This window comes from Cannabis sativa, chromosome 4, assembly GCF_029168945.1.
Source record: "Cannabis sativa cultivar Pink pepper isolate KNU-18-1 chromosome 4, ASM2916894v1, whole genome shotgun sequence".
NCBI lineage: Eukaryota > Viridiplantae > Streptophyta > Magnoliopsida > Rosales > Cannabaceae > Cannabis > Cannabis sativa.
This window is the reverse complement of record NC_083604.1, coordinates 49314939-49333179: the sequence shown is the minus strand read 5'-3', so window position 1 is coordinate 49333179 and position 18241 is coordinate 49314939. Positions and strand designations below refer to the sequence as shown.

The following is an 18241-nucleotide window of genomic DNA, read 5'->3' as shown; positions in this document are numbered from 1 at the left end:
CTCCAATATCATGTCTGCTACTTCTAGTGGGTTGTCTTCTTCAACATGGCAGGGTATTGTTTGGGGTAGAGATTTGTTAACGAAAGGCATGAAGACTAAAATAGCAGATGGTAATAGTGTAAGGTGTGGTTATGATTCATGGATACCTGACCATGATTATTTTAAACCATTGAGCTATACTAGACCGGCTGAGAATCAGGTTGCAAACTACATATCAGCATCATGTGAATGGGACTTGGAGCTTTTAATTGCTGATTTTTCACCAGTTGATGTGGACCAAATTCTCACTATTCCATTGTCTTTCCATCCTTGCAATGATAAATAGATTTGGCATCAAAATTGTTTAGGGGAATATACTGTAAAAACAAGTTATCACTTGGCTTGTTCTTATGAAGATCGTGATTTTTCTTCAAGTTCCAATACTCAGAGGTTTGGTGAAATCTGTTTTGGGGCTTAACTCTTCCTTTCAAGGTGAAATTTTTTGGATGGTGAGTTATACAATCTGCCCTCCCAGTTGCCAAATCTTTGTTTCATAAGAAAATCATAACCTCTACTACCTGCTCACTATGTTCAATGGCATGGGAATCTATTGGACATGCTCTTTTCTCCGGTTTCATGCCAAAGCAGTTTGGCAAATTACTGGGTTTGAATTCAATTTCAAGAGAGCTGGTCAAATGAAAGATGGTGACTATTTCATGTATTTGTCCAAAATTCTCACCAAGTCTGAGTTGGAAAGAGTCATCTACATAATGTGGTTTATTTGGTCAGATCAGAACAACTTCATTCATGGAAAACAAATAAAAAAACCAGTCCGAATATTGTCACAAGCTGTTGCATACTTGGAGAATTTTCGTCACTTTAATAACGCTGTCAAACTAGATTCTGTTACTGCGGCTGCTCCTGCAGACTCCACTTTGTGGCCACCTCCTCCAGAGAACAAATTAAAAATGAATGTCGATACGGCTGTTGATTCTTTGAGGAGTAAAATTGGTATTGGTGTGATTATAAGAGATTCAAATGGATGTGTTGTGGCTACAATGTCAACATCGGTAGTTGGCAATTACAAATCGCAAGAAATGGAAGTAAAAGCCATGTTCAGTGGTCTTCATTGGGCTGAACAATTGCAACTACAACTTCACAATGTGAAAAGTGACTGTTTAATGCTTGTCAATGCATTAAATGGACAAATGTCACAATATTCTATTTTTCATGATTTGGTTAAAGATGTTTCATATCATTTATCCTCTTTCTCTAATGCTTGCCTATCTCATATTAGAAGGGACGCCAACCAAGCCGCACATGGTTTGGCTAAACAAGCATTACAGTTGGATAGTGATTATATTTGGATAGAAGAAATTCTTTTTACCATTTTGTCTGTTGTTGTAAATGATTGTGCATAATTTATAATAACAGATTTTTCTCAATTTTTTTTTTTTTTTGGTATTTATATTCATATTTTACTCAATGAATCTGTAAAGTAACCTCTTACTTTTCAATGAATTAGGCATGGCATATTATCAAGAAAATTTTAACATTATTTTTGTGTATACTTAATTTATGTAAATAAACTTTCTCCCTATTTTTATTTCTATTCTTGGTCCTCCTAACTACGGAACACTTCTTAATGGGTATTACCCATGAATGATTACTAAACAAATTTATCTATAAATATTAATTTTAAAAATATCAAACCATAGAATTTTGATCTAACAACGAATAATGAAATCACAAATTTGAATTTCTATGCTTAATTTAACTACTTAATTAAAAAAAATATCAAAAAATATCTCTTTTTACACTATATCAAAAATATGTTCATACAAAAATATTTAACTTAAATTCAACTTTTTCTTTTCTTATTTTTCTTGCTGAAATTTTTTTTTTTTTTTAATTTTTTTTTACTGATGGAACAATCTCAGCCCATATGATATACAAATGAGAGATTTTTTTATTAATTAGATAGAAAAATTAAGCATAAAAACTCAAAATTTTTTAATTTTATCCATTCATGGGTAATACCCATTAAGAGAGCACCCTCCTAACTACACTTATTATATATATTCATCATATTATTTTACAATTATATATGCATGTATATATATAAGTAATGTTAATTATATATTAGTCTAAAATTTAATTAAATAGTATGTATTAGTTAGATGTATGTATATATATACCATGACAATGCCGTCTCTTGCAGAAAGAGAAACAATATCAGCACATGAAACAGTAAGAGGGCATTTATTTTTGACTGGAGCTTGATGTTGTTTACATACTTGAACTTTCTCATTCCAAAACTCCTTCCTTATTTCTTCTCTGATTCAATCCCATTCCATGTCTCTAGCAATATATATTAGACATTGCAATTGCAGTACCGGAAGATGTTGAATCGGTCATGCTTCTAGGAGAAACTTCCCACGAAAAAGTAAGTTAACTGATTTATTTGGCCTTGGGTAGCCTCTTTATTTGTTTCAATCTATATTGCAATAAATATTGAGAAAATATTATTGAATCTCAATAAATGTGTTTGTCTTATTATGTTTGTTTTTTGTTTTTATTTTTTTTACTTTCTTTCAAGTAATATTATCGTACAAAAATTATGGTAGTATTCTCCAGTTAAAAAACATTAAATGATCCTTAGACACTTATTAATTTGTCATGTATGAATATAAGAGCCCGGGAATTGATGGAATGTCGGCCATGTTTTATCAACAACGTTGGTCAATTGTGGGTGATCTTGTTTCTCGTGCGGTTCTGAATATTCTTAACCATGGAGCCGACCCCTCAAGTTTCAACCATACTCTCATCACACTCATCCCAAAAATTAAGAAGCCTCACCATGTGAAAGACTTTCGGCCGATTAGCCTATGCAACGTAATCTCTAAACTCGTCACAAAAATAATTGTTGCAAAATTCAAGGAGGTGCTTCCTTTGGTTATATCTGAAACTCAGAGTGCCTTTTTGTCAAATAGATTGATCACCGACAACGTCTTGGTTGCTTTTGAGTTAGTCCATGCTATCAAGAACAAGACTTTCGGCCGCCATGGTATTGCCTCCCTCAAGCTTGATATGAGTAAGGCGTTCGATAGAGTTGAATGGACTTTCATAGAAGCAGTTATGCAGAAAATGGGGTTTGCTAGTGGTTGGATTTCACTTATTATGAGCTGCCTTACCACTAACAAATTTTCTTTCCTCATAAACGGTGAAGTGACAGGATCTTTGGTTCCAACAAGAGGCTTAAGACAAGGTTGCCCGTAATCTCCTTATCTGTTTTTAATATGTGCTGAGGGCCTCTCAAGATTATTGCAACACGAGCAAGACCAAGGCAATCTGCACGGCTTCAGACTTACGAGAAGGGCTCCCATGATTTCCCACTTACTCTTCGCTGATGATAGTCTTCTTTTTTGTCAAGCAGATGAGAGTTCATGACTTGCTATCAAGAGGGTATTGGATACTTACCATAAAGCTTCTGGCCAATTCATCAATCGTGACAAATCTGTTATGTCCTTCTCTCTAAATACAACATTGGCTGCCCAAATTTTCTTTCATCGGCAACTCTCAATGCCAATTAGTGAATGTCACGAACGATACCTTGGCCTCCCATCTTACTCTGGCCGTGACAAAAGGGAGCTGTTTAGCAACATCAAAGAGCGTATTTAGAAACTCATGCAATCTTGGAGTGAAAAACTCTTCTCAACTGGGGGTAGGGAGGTCCTTCTCAAAGTAGTGGTATTCAGTCTATCCCTACCTATGCTATGAGTTGCTTCCGATTTCCAGTGTACTTTTGCAATCAACTTGAAAGTATGATGGCTAACTTTTGGTGGGGAATGAATGAGAATGGTTCTAAGATTCATTGGCGATCATGGAACTTGCTTTGTAAAACTAAGGGTGAACGTGGAATGGGTTTCTGATCTTTTATTCAATTTAACCAAGCTCTCCTTGCTAAGCAAGCTTGGCGGATTGTTGAATACCCAAACTCACTCCTTAGTAAACTTCTCAAAAGCAGATATTTCCCTCATAACTCATTCCTTGAGGCAAGTATGGGCCATTCTCCTTCTCTTACATGGCAAGGAATTCGTTGGGGTTGTGAGTTATTGGTTCATGGGCTGAGATGGAAGATTGGTGAAGGTCGAACTATTAGAAGTGGATTTGACCCTTGGCTGCCTGGTCATTCAAACTTTTTACCAATCTCTTACTTGGGACCTCCTAATGGTATGGTTGCTAATCTCATCACTGAGGAGCGGCAATGGAACATTCCTTTGCTACAACAATACTTTAGCCCTCTTGATGTTGAGAAGATCCTCACCTTGCCTCTGAGTTTTTTCCCCACACAAGATAAATTGATTTGGCATCATCACTCCTCAGGGAACTTTACAGTTCAGAGTGCATATCATCTTGCAACTTCATTGGATAATAAAGACCTATGCTCCAGCTCCACTTCGGCTACACAATGGTGGAAACTTTTCTGGTCTCTCCAAATCCCTCAAAAGGTTAAAATATTTGCTTGGCGTGTCATCCATGATGCTCTACCAGTTGCCACATCACTTGTCCGAAGGAAAATCATCACTGATTCCACATGCTCTATATGCAAACAAGCATGGGAATCAACGGGGCATGCCCTTTTTGGTTGCAAATATGCCAAAGCGGTTTGGAGAAGTTTCAATCTCAGCTTTAATTGGTCAGCAGCAACTTCAATGAAAAATGGGGATTACTTGATACATCTTTCCTCTATTTACAACAAAGCTGAAATGGAACATATCTTCTGTACAATGTGGGCTATTTGGAGTGAGAGAAACAAGGTGATTCATGGCAAGAAGGCAAGGAGTGCTCGAGATTTGGCTGTCTTTGCTTAAGTTTTTCTGCAAAACTATAGAGCGGCTCAGAACAAAACTCATGTTGCAGCAGCCTCTGCTGCTCCTGGAACTTCACACCAGCCTCCCCGATCACCTGATGCAACTTCCCCTTGGTGCCCACCTGCTACTGAAGGTTTCAAACTCAATACCGATGCAGCAGCTGAAGCTTCTACGAACACTATTGGTGTTGGGGCTGTGCTTCGGGATGCTACAGGTTCAGTAAAAGCTGCCCTTTCAATGCCGATTCTAGGGAACTTTAAGTCCCATGAAATGGAAGCCAAAGCTCTATTTCACAGTCTCAATTGGGCTCTTCAACAACAGTTACCAATTACACATATTGAGACCGATGCTCTTATGGTGGTCAATGCTTTGAAAGCTCCCTTCAATTCAAATTCTGAATTTTCAGATTTAATTATAGATGTTCTTAGTCTTTTATCCTTTTTCCCAAATGTAATTGTTTCTCATGTCAAGCGTTCTGCAAACAATGCGGCGCATGGACTAGCTAAATTTGCATTAGGGGTGGATGAGGCTTGTACTTGGTTGGAGATTATTCCTCCGCCTATATACTCGGTTATTGTAAACGAATCTTGATTGTTTAATGATAACTAGTATTTTCCCTCAAAAAAAAAACATTCTAATTTTGTAATTATAATACAAATTTTCAATAAAAGTTGTCAAACACTACAAAAAACGGTTACTTTTAGTGACAATTTTTTAGTGACAACATAATTTTTTTATGACTAAATGTGACTTTTAGTCACAACAAAATGTTACTTGTGACTAAAACATAATATTTAGTTACAAGTTGTCACTAATTTAGTTTTAGTCACAACAAGTATTGTGACTAAAAATAAATTTAGCCACAACAAATTGTAAATTTTGTGACTAATACCTTTAGCTACGGACCTTTTAGTCACAACATAAGAACAATAATGTATAATTAATCACAATTTTTTTTACTTTTAATCACAAATTTTGTTGTGACTAAAAGTAAATTTTTTTATAGTGAAATGTAATGCATATTGTGGCCTGGAGAACGGGTCAAAGTCTACCAATTACAACTTCTCCCTCCAAATCAATTCAGTCTACGTCTATGTATAAGTTTCATGAATTTATTATTTAGTTATTAATAATGTTAGAAGATAGGGTACACCAATGTATCATACACATAACTTAGGTACGATGTCATCACTATAAATATGACTTGGTTCATCATTATTGTAAGAACATGTGCTGGTAGTAATTAGCTATTGTTGTTGTTGGATTGTAGTAGTGTGGTGGTGGTGCGATATTGGTTCAATTTTTTTTTTTTTTTGAATTTCTTTTGCTTCAGTTCATAACCGAAGTAAAAGACTTAATTAGCGACAATGCAATACTATTTGCTTCACTTAGGAACCGAAGCAAAAGCTTTTTCTTTTTGCTTCAGCTTCATAATCGAAGCAAAAAACATTTTGTGTTAGTTCTCAAATGAAGAAAAAATATGACTATTTGCGTCTACGATTATTATGTCGAATGCTCCAACCTACACAAGTTGTTTATGTGTCACTTTATGTTGGGTTTTATGCCCTAAATAAAACTCTGTTTCAATGTAATCCAGATTATTCAATATCAATAAAATAACAGAAGTATTTTTCATCCATTTGTGTATGTTATGGTTCACCTTATCAATTGTTTATCTAATTGATTTATAAATTCATTCAAACCCTTTTCACATACTTGATCATGTTTATTGTGTTGTCAACACAGTGGAAAATACACATGACTATGTCATTAAAGATTCCTAGATTTATCAGAACACTAGGGTTTTACTGATATGACAATCTACAACAGAGTTTACTTGCATTTGGAGAAATGCTATGTTCTTTCCAGAGCATTGGTTAAAGTAAAGCTTAGGTTGGATGCATGGAGTATGCATTGGAATGGACCGATATTGATTTTGATATAGACTTATTAAACTTACCATAATATCTATTCAATTCAATATCACTTAGTTGATCCTAGATCAAATGATCTTAATCCTGATATGACTAGGTTCAATCTCAAAAGTGTTATTCGTGTTCTTTGATTTGTTAGTTAAGCCTACTTTTGGGTCAGGGTGATACGTACATTTTGGGAACACGGTAGTGCAATTGAGTGGGAGCGCTAACATAAATATGGAATCTATAGCTTCTATCTGGCGAATAGAAAGTAAAGGATGATTTCCTTCGAGCTTAACCAAACAAAAATAAATGGTGGAGTACTCATTTCACTTAGCTAAAATATCATTTATACAGGGTTAAGTGTTTAAAGGATAAAATACATTTTAGGGTGTTACGGTAATTTGATCCCTTTACAGTGTAAATCATCTATATAGAGGATCATTGATCAAATTAGGATTATAACAATGGATAATTAATGACGTGTCTATATGGTGAAACATATAGAGCATTCTATATAGCTGAGAGTGCAATTCTAAGTTCTATGCGTGGATTCAACGAAGAATTAATAAGTCAGCCAATTTAAGTTGTAAATTCTTGATCTGATTATTGGAAGCTCGAATATATAGACCCATGGTCCCCACACTAGTTGAGACAATATTACTTGTAAGACTCATTTAATTGGCTTTAATTAATCAATTATATTCTCAAGTTAGACTATGTCTATTTGTGAATTTATCACTTATTAAGTGCAAAACAGTAAATAGAGAGTTTATATGGTATATTTATTAATTAGGAAACTTTGATTAGTTTTATTAATAAATATAATAAATGACAATATATTATTTAATAATTAATTATAGTTATTAAATAATTAGATTTGACATTTATGTGGTTGAATGAGAAAATTTACATTTTTTGAGAAAATGGGAAACTAGAAATGATAAAATAGGAAAGTTACAAAAGTGAAAGGCTTGTTTCCACATTGCTATGGCCGGCCACTTTACTTGCCTTTTTGTCATTTAATTTTTCATTTTTAATGCCAAGTAATTCAATCCTAACCCTATGTGGTATTCTATAAATAGAAGGTAAAAGCTCCAGGATTCAATGACACATAACTGCATTCTTTTCTTTCACACACACTCCTAAGCCGCCACTCTCTCTCTTTCTTTCTTCTCTGTTTTTTGAAATCCCTCTAAGTGATAGAGTAGTGCCCACACACATCAAGTAATACCTCAATCATAGTGAGGAAGGCTGTGCAGAATTCAGAATCAACAAAGAAGGACATTCAGGCTCAGATCTTGATTATACTTTGCGACAGAAAGTAATCAAGGGTTAGAGATCTGAGTGGGAGGAGACATATTATTCCGCTGCACCCAATGTAAGGTTTCTCATACTTTATATGTGTTTAATTATATTCGTTTCAGAAGTTCATATTTAGGTTGTTAATCAACATACTTGTGAGTAGATCTAAGATCCTGGTAAAATAATTCCAACACTTTATAACCTAAAGAAAATAAGCCTAAGGGGAAGACGAGCTACAAATTTCCACCCTAAGGAAAATGACTTAAAAAGGGAAAGAAAAAGAGGAAAGAGAAGAAAAATCATAAAGTAAAAGACTTCATGTAAAATGACACGTGCCTAAAATACTCCATGGAAGACGTAAATGCCACATGGAAATAAAATTCTTTGCTAAGTAAATTGATTAGGAAAAGTAAACAATCAAGGAGAAGAGAATACCTTTCTAAATGGTGTCTTCAATAGGGATCAAACTTGAATACTCTAAGCTCTTAATACAAGATCTTAAAGAATGTATACTACAAGGATCCAAATGAATTTATGAAATAATGAAGAGTTATAGGAAGGTATTTATAGGGAAAGAGACAAAGTTCCAAGACTTTGGATTAAGTGACGATCGATGGAGAATATCAGTCCATATGCCCAGATTGGGATCTGTGCACATTATGATTGGTCATATCCTGCTTGCAACAAGCTACCAAGATTCTTTATGCCATGTGTATCTCTCAAAATGCATGTCTCACCTTTGGAATATGTGCTTCCAAAACATCCATGAGAGGAACGTCGTTTCGATAAGAATGCAAGAGTTGATGAGTATACTTAAAAAAATATACTCATAGACATGGGGGTCAAGTGTTAACCCTAAAAATTTACTATGTAAGAATATCAAAACACGAGAGAATAAGGAAAAAGGGAGAAGGAAGGAGGCACGAGACCAGGAGAGACTCGCAAGATGGGAGCCTCATTGAACTCCTCTGTATCACACTGCCTACGTGTCGCGCCACTCGCTAGTGAGAGAGATGGTCTTGCTGGCCCTCGTGTAGCGCCGCTCGCTAGTCAGAGAGTTGGCCCTCGTGCCACACCGCTCGCTAGTGAGATAGGGACTTGCTGGCCCTCTTGCCGCACCGCTCGCTAGTGAGATAAGGTCTTGCTGGCCCTCGTGCCGCGTCGCTCGCCAGTGAGAGAGAGGGTCTCGATGACTCTCATGCCGCGCCGCCCCCCATTGTCTCTTCATGTCACATCATTCAAGAAAAGCGGGGAATTCCTCGCTTCGCCCATGCCACTTTGGTCTTATAAAATAAAGGTCTCACTAAAGCCTATTTTCACCACCTCCCGCCAATTAAGAAGAAACGAGGTTCCTCCCATCTCTCACCATAAGTGAATTCAAGTGTAACAATCCTTTCAATAACTTAATGACCCGATCAAGTCATGGGAAGGAATCTCCAAAGGAAAAATAAGGTACTTCGAGGACATACGGAAGTTTACGACCACAACACCTGTTAAAGCTAATAAAGAAGAATTTTTTCGAAGGGACAAGGTAGTGGGAGTGTGATCCCAGATGTTAGTACGACCTGACACCCTACTACCATTGCCTGATCCCCATAAGTTTAGTCCACAAGCCTTCCTCTCATAGCACATGTTCCACCTAAGGTCCACAGAGGGTAACACCACTTGTAACCATGGGCCTTTAGAGCCTCCTATAAATATTACCCCTTCATTTCATTAGTGAAAGGGAGCTGAAAAATCTTGTAACAAAGAAGAGTGTGATAATTTGAATACAAGATTATTTTCTTAGAATACTTAAGATTTCATCTCTTTTTAAATCACCGCCACACTTTTACTTAATCTCTCTATTTGTAACTAATCGAAGGTTTTCAGTCCTTTAACTTGTTGACGAGTTTCAGCCGTCAACATGGATATTTCCAGCGCAAATGAACTTCACTAGCTTTGTTGCACTTAAATCTTTATATAAATTTTTTGGTGGTAAAAATTAATATGTAGTTATTTTGCCGCACTTAAATCTCTACATAAATTTTCTAGCGAAAAAAATAAATATTTAGTCATTTTGTTACAATTCTAGTCCCTTTGTTGTCACAAGCTCAAGGACAATGTTGCCTTATATGTTTAAAAATTAGAATTTTTGCTACCAAAAAAGAACTACATAAAGATTTTTGCTACCAAAAATTCACATAGGGATTTAAGTTTAACAAAATAATCTACGTAGAAATTTTGGCTACCGAAAAATCTACATAAACATTTAAGTGGTACAAAATGAATTACGTAGGGATTTTGGTCGCAATTTCCTTTATTATTATTGTAAAAATAGACAGATTAAAATTTGTAAAAAAAAAAAAATACAACTACTTACTAAAGAAAAAAAAGCTCTTCTAACTTATTTATTATTTTTTTTATTTGCTATGATATTAAATTTGTAAGGATGTTACACATAAAACATAAGCATGAAAAAAATAGCTATTTGAAAATAAGTAGACAAATATGTAATTTAAAAAAGGAACAATTACATAACAAATTTTAAAAGATTATTTGCTAAAATGTAAAAAATAATAAAGTTAAAAAAATTGTGAGAAAATGATCATCTATCCATTATTAAATTATTTTATTTAATTATAACTATTAAATAAATAAGAATTTAGGCAATTTGATTTTTTTTTTAATAAAAATCATAAGATCTATTAATTAATAAATTCGTTCAAAATAATAGAACGCACTTCATAGAAACAGTCCTCCAACTGAAGCACACGACCTGTAGAGAAACAAGGGTCTCTTGCCAAGCAATGAGCCAACTTATTTGCATATCGTTTTACAAAACACAAATTGTGAAGTCATAAAATACCGCTCTGAATCGCTTGGACACGCACCAAGCTATCTGTTTCCAACATGACTCTATCCTACGAATGAGTTGCAATCCAACTCAATGTTCTTTAATGCCTATTATCTCACACTACTACAAAATTGGGCTTTAGAGGCGGTTTTTAAGGGGTTTTGGCGTCGGTTTTGGCAAAATTCGCTACCGACGCTGTTCCAGGTGACGCTATAGGGTTTAAAATAACCGACGCCATAGGGACCCTATGGCGTCGGTTTTTTCATAACAACCGACGCCAAAGGGTACCTATGGCGTCTGCTATTATGAAAAACCGACGCCATAGGACCCTTGGCGTCGGTTCTTATGAAAAAATCGACGCCATAGGGTCTTGGTATTTACTAGCTTTACAATTTCGCCTTTTAGCATAATTTATATATATTATTTTATTATTAATATAATTAAATTAAGTATAAATTATATACAATAAGCATAAATAAAAATTAAATTGAAAAGTTAAATAAATACACATTTATATTAATCTAAGTGTTTGTATATTAACTATCTTTTTATTAATATTTTATATTTGACATTATGTGTTTGTATTTTTGTAGTATATTAGTATATTTTTATAATTTTTTTAAGTTATATTTTGTATAATAATTAGTATATTAAATAATAAATAATGTGTAATATTTTTTAATTTTTATGTAATTTCATATTTTTATATATTTAAAATTTAAGACCAATAAAATAAAACAATAATTTATGGACCAAAATAAATAGAAAAAATTAGAGAAAGGGCTAAACTTTGCATGAATTTTTTTGAAAACTTTGAATATTAATAACTTTTGATCCGATTATCCATTTGAGACGATTAATTTTTTTTTTAACTTGGGTATTTTTTCGCGTTCTACGCATCCCAAACAGCCTATGGCGGTTTGGCCAACTATTTTGTCCAAAAAACGATCTTTTGTATACTAAAATCATGTTATGCACCTCTTTCACCTAACTTTTTGTGTTTTATTTTGCTATTTTACTTAAATAAACTAATAAAATTCTAATATTAAGTATTAGAATCAATGTTAAATAAAATTCTTTTATATTTAAATAAAATCATTGTAGTTAATTTATATAAAGATTGTGTTTTGGTATATTGGTAAAGACTTATCAATTTATCTTTTTGGTCACAAGTTCAAATCTCATTAGACCATTTTTTGTATATCTTTTTTTTAGCCTACTATATCTATCATATGTATTACATCAATATTATTCTAAAATTACTCTAAGTATTTAAGAATTATCTAAATATATATAAAAAAAACATTCTTATAAAAGTAAGTTAAAGAAAGCATACCTTATACTAAAAATTATGTACTTGACTTCCGATAAAGTGACTTCCGATAAAATTCTAACAACCAAGTTTAATAGAAAAAAAAAAATCAAATATTATCCTAATTCTACTGAAATTTCTAAGAAGATAATCTGCTATAATTGAACATTTCCAAAAAATTCAAACCTATTAATAACAACAAAATACAATTCAAAACAATATAAAATAATCACAACAACATTTAGGAATATAAAAGTTTACCACCCATCCGACTGCAGTATATGTATTCACAGAACCTACTTCACTACGGATGAATATTTAAGATATTCAAACTCTACTAAGCATTCATAATTATTATAATAAAAGTTAGTAAATGTATACCTCAAGCTACCTTGAAACCGATCAACACCAAATAAGTCGGATCCTTGCAAATTGACCTCACAACCTACAACGTAAAGAAATACTACAAAATTACCAATTTTTTTATTTAGCTACTTACTACTTATATAAATTATGAGTAACTAGTTAGTAATAAAAATACATGAATATGAATGAAAATTAGTAACTTGCTAAATAGTTGTCACTAACTATTTACTAGTTACTAAAAAAAATAAAAACACATGAATAAAATTGAAAATAGAAAAAAAAAATTAATACAAAATATAGTTAATTTCTAAATTTTTGTTTCTAAACTAATTTTATAGAAATTAATTTCTAAACTTTTATTTTAATACTCTCCTATCTCATTCTCATCACAATATTTAATTAACATTACTATTAGTTTAAACTTTAAAATACTCAATATATACATATACAATATATAAAATACTCTCCTATATCACATTTCTCATTCACAATATATATACACACAATACATATTCAATACAACACAAAATACATACATATATACTCTCCTATATCACATTTTTCATTCACAATATATATATACACACAATACATTTCTCATTCACAATATATATACACACAATACATATTCAATACAACATAATACATATTTAATAATATAGAAAAACCCTAAAAAATTTATAAAATAAAAATAAAGCAATGTACATTACTAAAATTAGTAGAAATCAGATTTATACCTTAATAGACGTTGAGATACAATGTTTTCTCCTCTAAAAACGGTGGCCGGAGGTATAACCACCACAACCACTACCTCTACCTTCGGTTTACCCTAAAAAATGAGGAAAAATGTGATCTTTTCAGGTATATAGTTTTAAGTATGAAAAATAGAAGATTTAGAAACAAAAATGAGCTAAAATGGTAAAAAAATGGTGAAATGGGGGTGATTTTTCGTGGTGGTTGGCGGAGAGGGTTTGGGGTTTCTCTGATTTGGGGATTTCTGGGCTGGCTGGTCGAATGAGGAAGACGAAGTGATGAGCTAGGGTTATAAACCCTTTTGGCGTCGGTTATTTGGAAATAACCGACGCTAAAAGTGGCGTCAAATTTCCTTCTAAAAATTTTCAACCCTATGGCGTCGGTTATTAATTATTATGCTGAAAAAAGCGACTCTAAAGGCTTGTTTTGTAGTAGTGTCAGCAATTTCGGGTTGAACACACATCCAATCTTCCCCTTTTTGAATGCTTCTACCATAGCACCATAATGATTCTGAGCTACACAACCCATGCCAAAAGACAAGACTCGAACCAGAAAAAACTAAAAGGAAAAGATTAAAAAACCATGTCAAAAGACAAGACTAAAGAACCATGTCAAAAGACAAGACTAATGGAAAAACTAAATTAGTTTCAATACATCAACACGATCACAACATTAAAATTAATTAAGGAATGAACTCCTTATGATTCTAACCCCATAAAAATATTAATTAGAATTAAACTAATAATAGTAAATTAATAAATGAAAACAAAAATTTGAAATGGAGGACGTCGTTGAGCAGAACCGAACCACTCTCAGACGACTCCTCTTGAACCCCTCACAGAAGAAGACGTTGATGTGGGAATGAGAAAAACTTTTGCATCAATCAAGAAGATCAATACAATAATCTTCTCCTTCGGTAATATCTTGTCCTCAAGTTTAGGCTTACCGAAAAACTTTCCGATTTAGACTGTGTGTGCATGAATTCTTTGAGCGTACAGTAGAGAGAATGATTGAACATGGTTTTCCAGCAATAGAGAGAGGGCGACACAGAAGACTTTGAAATGATTTGAAAGAGATAGCAGCGAGTGAGAGAAGTTTACAAAGAAGTATTTTTTTTTTAGATATTGGGGATCAACTAATTTAGGCAATTTGATAAATCTATGTTTTACTATAAAAAAATAACCTTAAAATAAAACGATAAAAATTAAATATATTAAAAAAAATCAGACAAAATAAATGTTAAAATTTAAATTATGAATAAAGATAAAAAAAAATTGCAATATTTTTCTTTTAAAAAAAAAAAAGTAAAATCCAAAAATGCAAAATTCTTTAAATTATCAAGATGCATTCTTATTAATAATTAAATAAAACAAGAAAAAATTAAAATAAATCTATACATGACACAAAAAAACAAAACGAGTTGTTATATATCCAATCTTCTATATTACATATAGATATAAAAAATTAATTATGAATTCATCATGTTTTAAAAAATGAAATATTTCCACCGATTGGATCAAACTTCCAATATGTTATATGACAAAAGAAATGGCGGAAAGCTTCTTGATGGCGAGGGACCAATTATTTAACATATTATAATAAGAGATTTTAGTCGTTATGTATATGGCTATTTCAATCAATCAAGTGTGTTAAAAAAATAGTTGCCCGACCCGACCTAAACCCTTCTATAATGTTCCTCACTAAAGTCATTCTACTTGCCTTTATTGGCAAATTTAGACCCAACATGTTCTCAAGTCCCAAACATTTTCAATAATTGTAGGAACAATTATAATGACCAACTATAATAGGTTAATTGGAGTATTGTATCATGAATAATTAGCCAAAAGAAGAAAAATCTAGACCATCGTGCATTGCTAAAAAAATGAGATGACTAATACAAAGTGCCAAAAAAAAGAAGAAGAAAAAAAGAAAAGAAAAGAAAATCAAAAGGGATCTACGAAATCGATGAAGAATGAAAGAAGGGCTTACACAAACAAACACATATGCATGATTTCATGCATTATATATATTGCGCACGGATTTTGTGTCGACACTAGGGAAGAAATTTAATTTCATGATCAATATTGTTCGCTTTCTAGGGTTAATATATATATAATACATACATAGTACTGTAAGATATATTTTGACAGAAACTAATGAAATAAATCTCGTGTTACATTATACTTCGATCCGTATATTTGAGCTCAAATCCGAAAAAAAAAAATTGTATATGCATTATTTTAGTTATTTATAATATTTATTTATAATAAAATATAATATTTATAGAAATAACATTAATTTTAGTGTAGTGACTAAATTAAATTGATAGAGGTTAGAGTTCAAATTTCACTATATCAACATTATTTTTTAATAAGTTTATTTTTGCTCTGCCTTAAAAAAATTTGTTATGCTCTCTCTTTTTAAATTCTGGGTCCGTCATTTAATATGCACGTATATTTATTTGTATATATACTAGTGGAAGTTGCACTGAAAGAATCGACTCGCTGATTCTATGCTTATAAAGAACTAGGCTTAAACAAGTTTGTACAAAAGCTTACTTACAAAAGCTTGTATTTAAGGGTGTGCATAAATTAATCCAATCCAATGACAACCAATTGATCCAATTAAAACCGACCGCCAAACATTAGATGGCCAATTGTGATAGGATCGAATTGGACGTTACTTTTGAATGTCCAATTCGATCGAATCGGATGTTGCATGGGGTGTCCGAAAATCTAATACATCTAACATCCAATCTAACTAATTATTGCGGATGAAGAGAGAAAAAGATTTTATTGATTATTATATGATTACAAATGGAAAGCAGGCTTTAAATAGGAAGCCAAGAAAGGAAAACCAATCCCACAAAGTTAGGGATTGTATCCCATAAAAGTAGGGACTGCAATAACCAATCAAACCAAACAGATTTACAAAACAGAATATAAAATCAAAGTAACCGACACAGTAGAAGTAAGTAGCAGTAGTAGAGCAGTAGGAGTATTCTTGTTACTCCCCCTCAAGATGGACCATAGATATCATGAATGGCCATCTTGGACAAGTGTGAAGTAAGGATGGTGGAGGGGAGAGGTTTGGTAAAAGCATCGACAAGCTGAAGGTTGCTGCTGACAGGCACTACAAGAAAATCATCTTTTGCCGGTGCATTTTTGCGCCGGCAAAAGTACACTAAGTGCGCCGGCGAAGCTTTGCCGGTGCAGAAGCTTGGTCGGTAAAAGACTTTTGACCGGCGCATAGAGTAAATGCCCCGGTAAAACATCCTTTTACCGGCGAGAAATCATGCCGGTGAAAAAAAAACGCCGGTGTTAAAAAATACCCTTATGAACCTGCTTTGATAAGCTTTTGGCAGCGCAATAGTGCGCCGGCAAAACTATTGGCGCCAACCGTCAGATTGGCGCAAACAGTTTTGCCGGTGCTAGTTATGCGCCGGAAAAACTGTTGGCGCCAATCTGACGGTTGGTGCCAATAGTTATGGCCACTTTTTACCGGCGCAAAAGTATTTATTTTTTTTAAAAAAAAAATTAATTAATTATATTTAATTAATTATAATATTAATTAATTAAATATAATTAATTATTTTTTAAATAATTATAATATTATATTAACAAAAAAAACAAACATAATTTACATTAAAAGATAAACTAACATTAATTATATTATGTTCTACTAAAATTAGTATATAAACAAAATGTTAAATGTTCGAATCGGATAATAAAAAAAGTAAAGTTCTATAGGCGGGTAATGTCGTCATCGTTGTTTCTCTGAGTCTTGGGAGGCTGCGATGACAATCCAGCACCAGGAGCAGCCGACGATCCAGCACCAGGAGTGGGCAATGGTGGAAGATCCATGGGAGGCAAGTTGAATCCCGGCACAGCTCGAGAAAGATAATCAAACTGATCTTGGAATCGTCTGAGGTAGAGTTGTTGTGTCTCATACTGCTGCCTTGTATGTTGTGTTGGCTGCTCCGCTTCCTCCACTTTTTTTTGTAAAGCCTCGTACTGTTCCATTGTAACAGTCGGTGGGGCTGAAGGATGCGTGGCATGTGCTCTTTTGGCCCCAACTCCCTTTAGTCTGGGGAGATGGCCAAAGCCTCAAAGATGTCGAGATCGTTCCCCGAGTACTTGCGTCATAACAGGTAAGTCTCGGGGGTACTGTGTAGGATCGACAGCAGGCTCATCGGGCTCATCTTCAGTGGGCGCTGGTTGAGTGGCCGCTATTTCAACCATTTGCTCCTAAAACAAACAAATAAGTAAAATGGTTAATTTTAATACAAAATAAATTGAAAGAAATAAATAAAAATTGAATTAGAATGTAAACTTACGTAAGCTTGTTGCGCGAACTCGTTGCGCCAATTGTTGCCTTTATGGTGAAGCTTTTGAAAAGTTTCCACCGCAGTTGGCACTTCTCCTGTGTCGGGGTTAGCCTATTTTGAAGAGAAAATATATTAGTATTGTTATTTTAGTAGAAAAATTTAAATGAATGATAGTTAAATATAAACTTACCCCCTCGACAACATGTGAAACAATAGGCTTGGAGCCCCAGCCTCCTAGAAGTTTCATCTTACCCCGACTTTCTTTATTTTTCGCTGCTCTCGCCTCAAATTAATAATATTTCTAACAATTAATTATTTATTATTGACTATATAAATTAAACATTACTAAATTAAACATTTTAAAAAATGTACCTTTTGTTTGTCTGTGCTCCAATAAGCGATGCAGTCACTCCACACCTCTTGAGTTACTCCATCAGGAGGTGACATGTCGACCCTCTCCTGTCCAAGCTCCTTAATGTTTTGTATCCAATTTTTTTTTTTTTGCAGTCTGCCCTCCAGTCACGTAAACCCTTTAACATCTCGTACTCACCGTAGTCTACGAATGTAGGGTTA

At 33.4% G+C, this 18241-nt stretch overlaps 1 protein-coding gene across 1 annotated transcript; it reads left to right on the top strand.

Annotated features, from left to right (window-relative positions):
* The first annotated feature begins 578 nt into the window (after positions 1 to 578).
* LOC133036969 (uncharacterized) lies at positions 579 to 1400 on the top strand. Its single transcript, XM_061113757.1, has one exon. The coding sequence runs from the start codon at positions 579 to 581 to the stop codon at positions 1398 to 1400; it is 822 nt and encodes a 273-aa protein (XP_060969740.1).
* The last annotated feature ends 16841 nt before the right edge of the window (positions 1401 to 18241 follow it).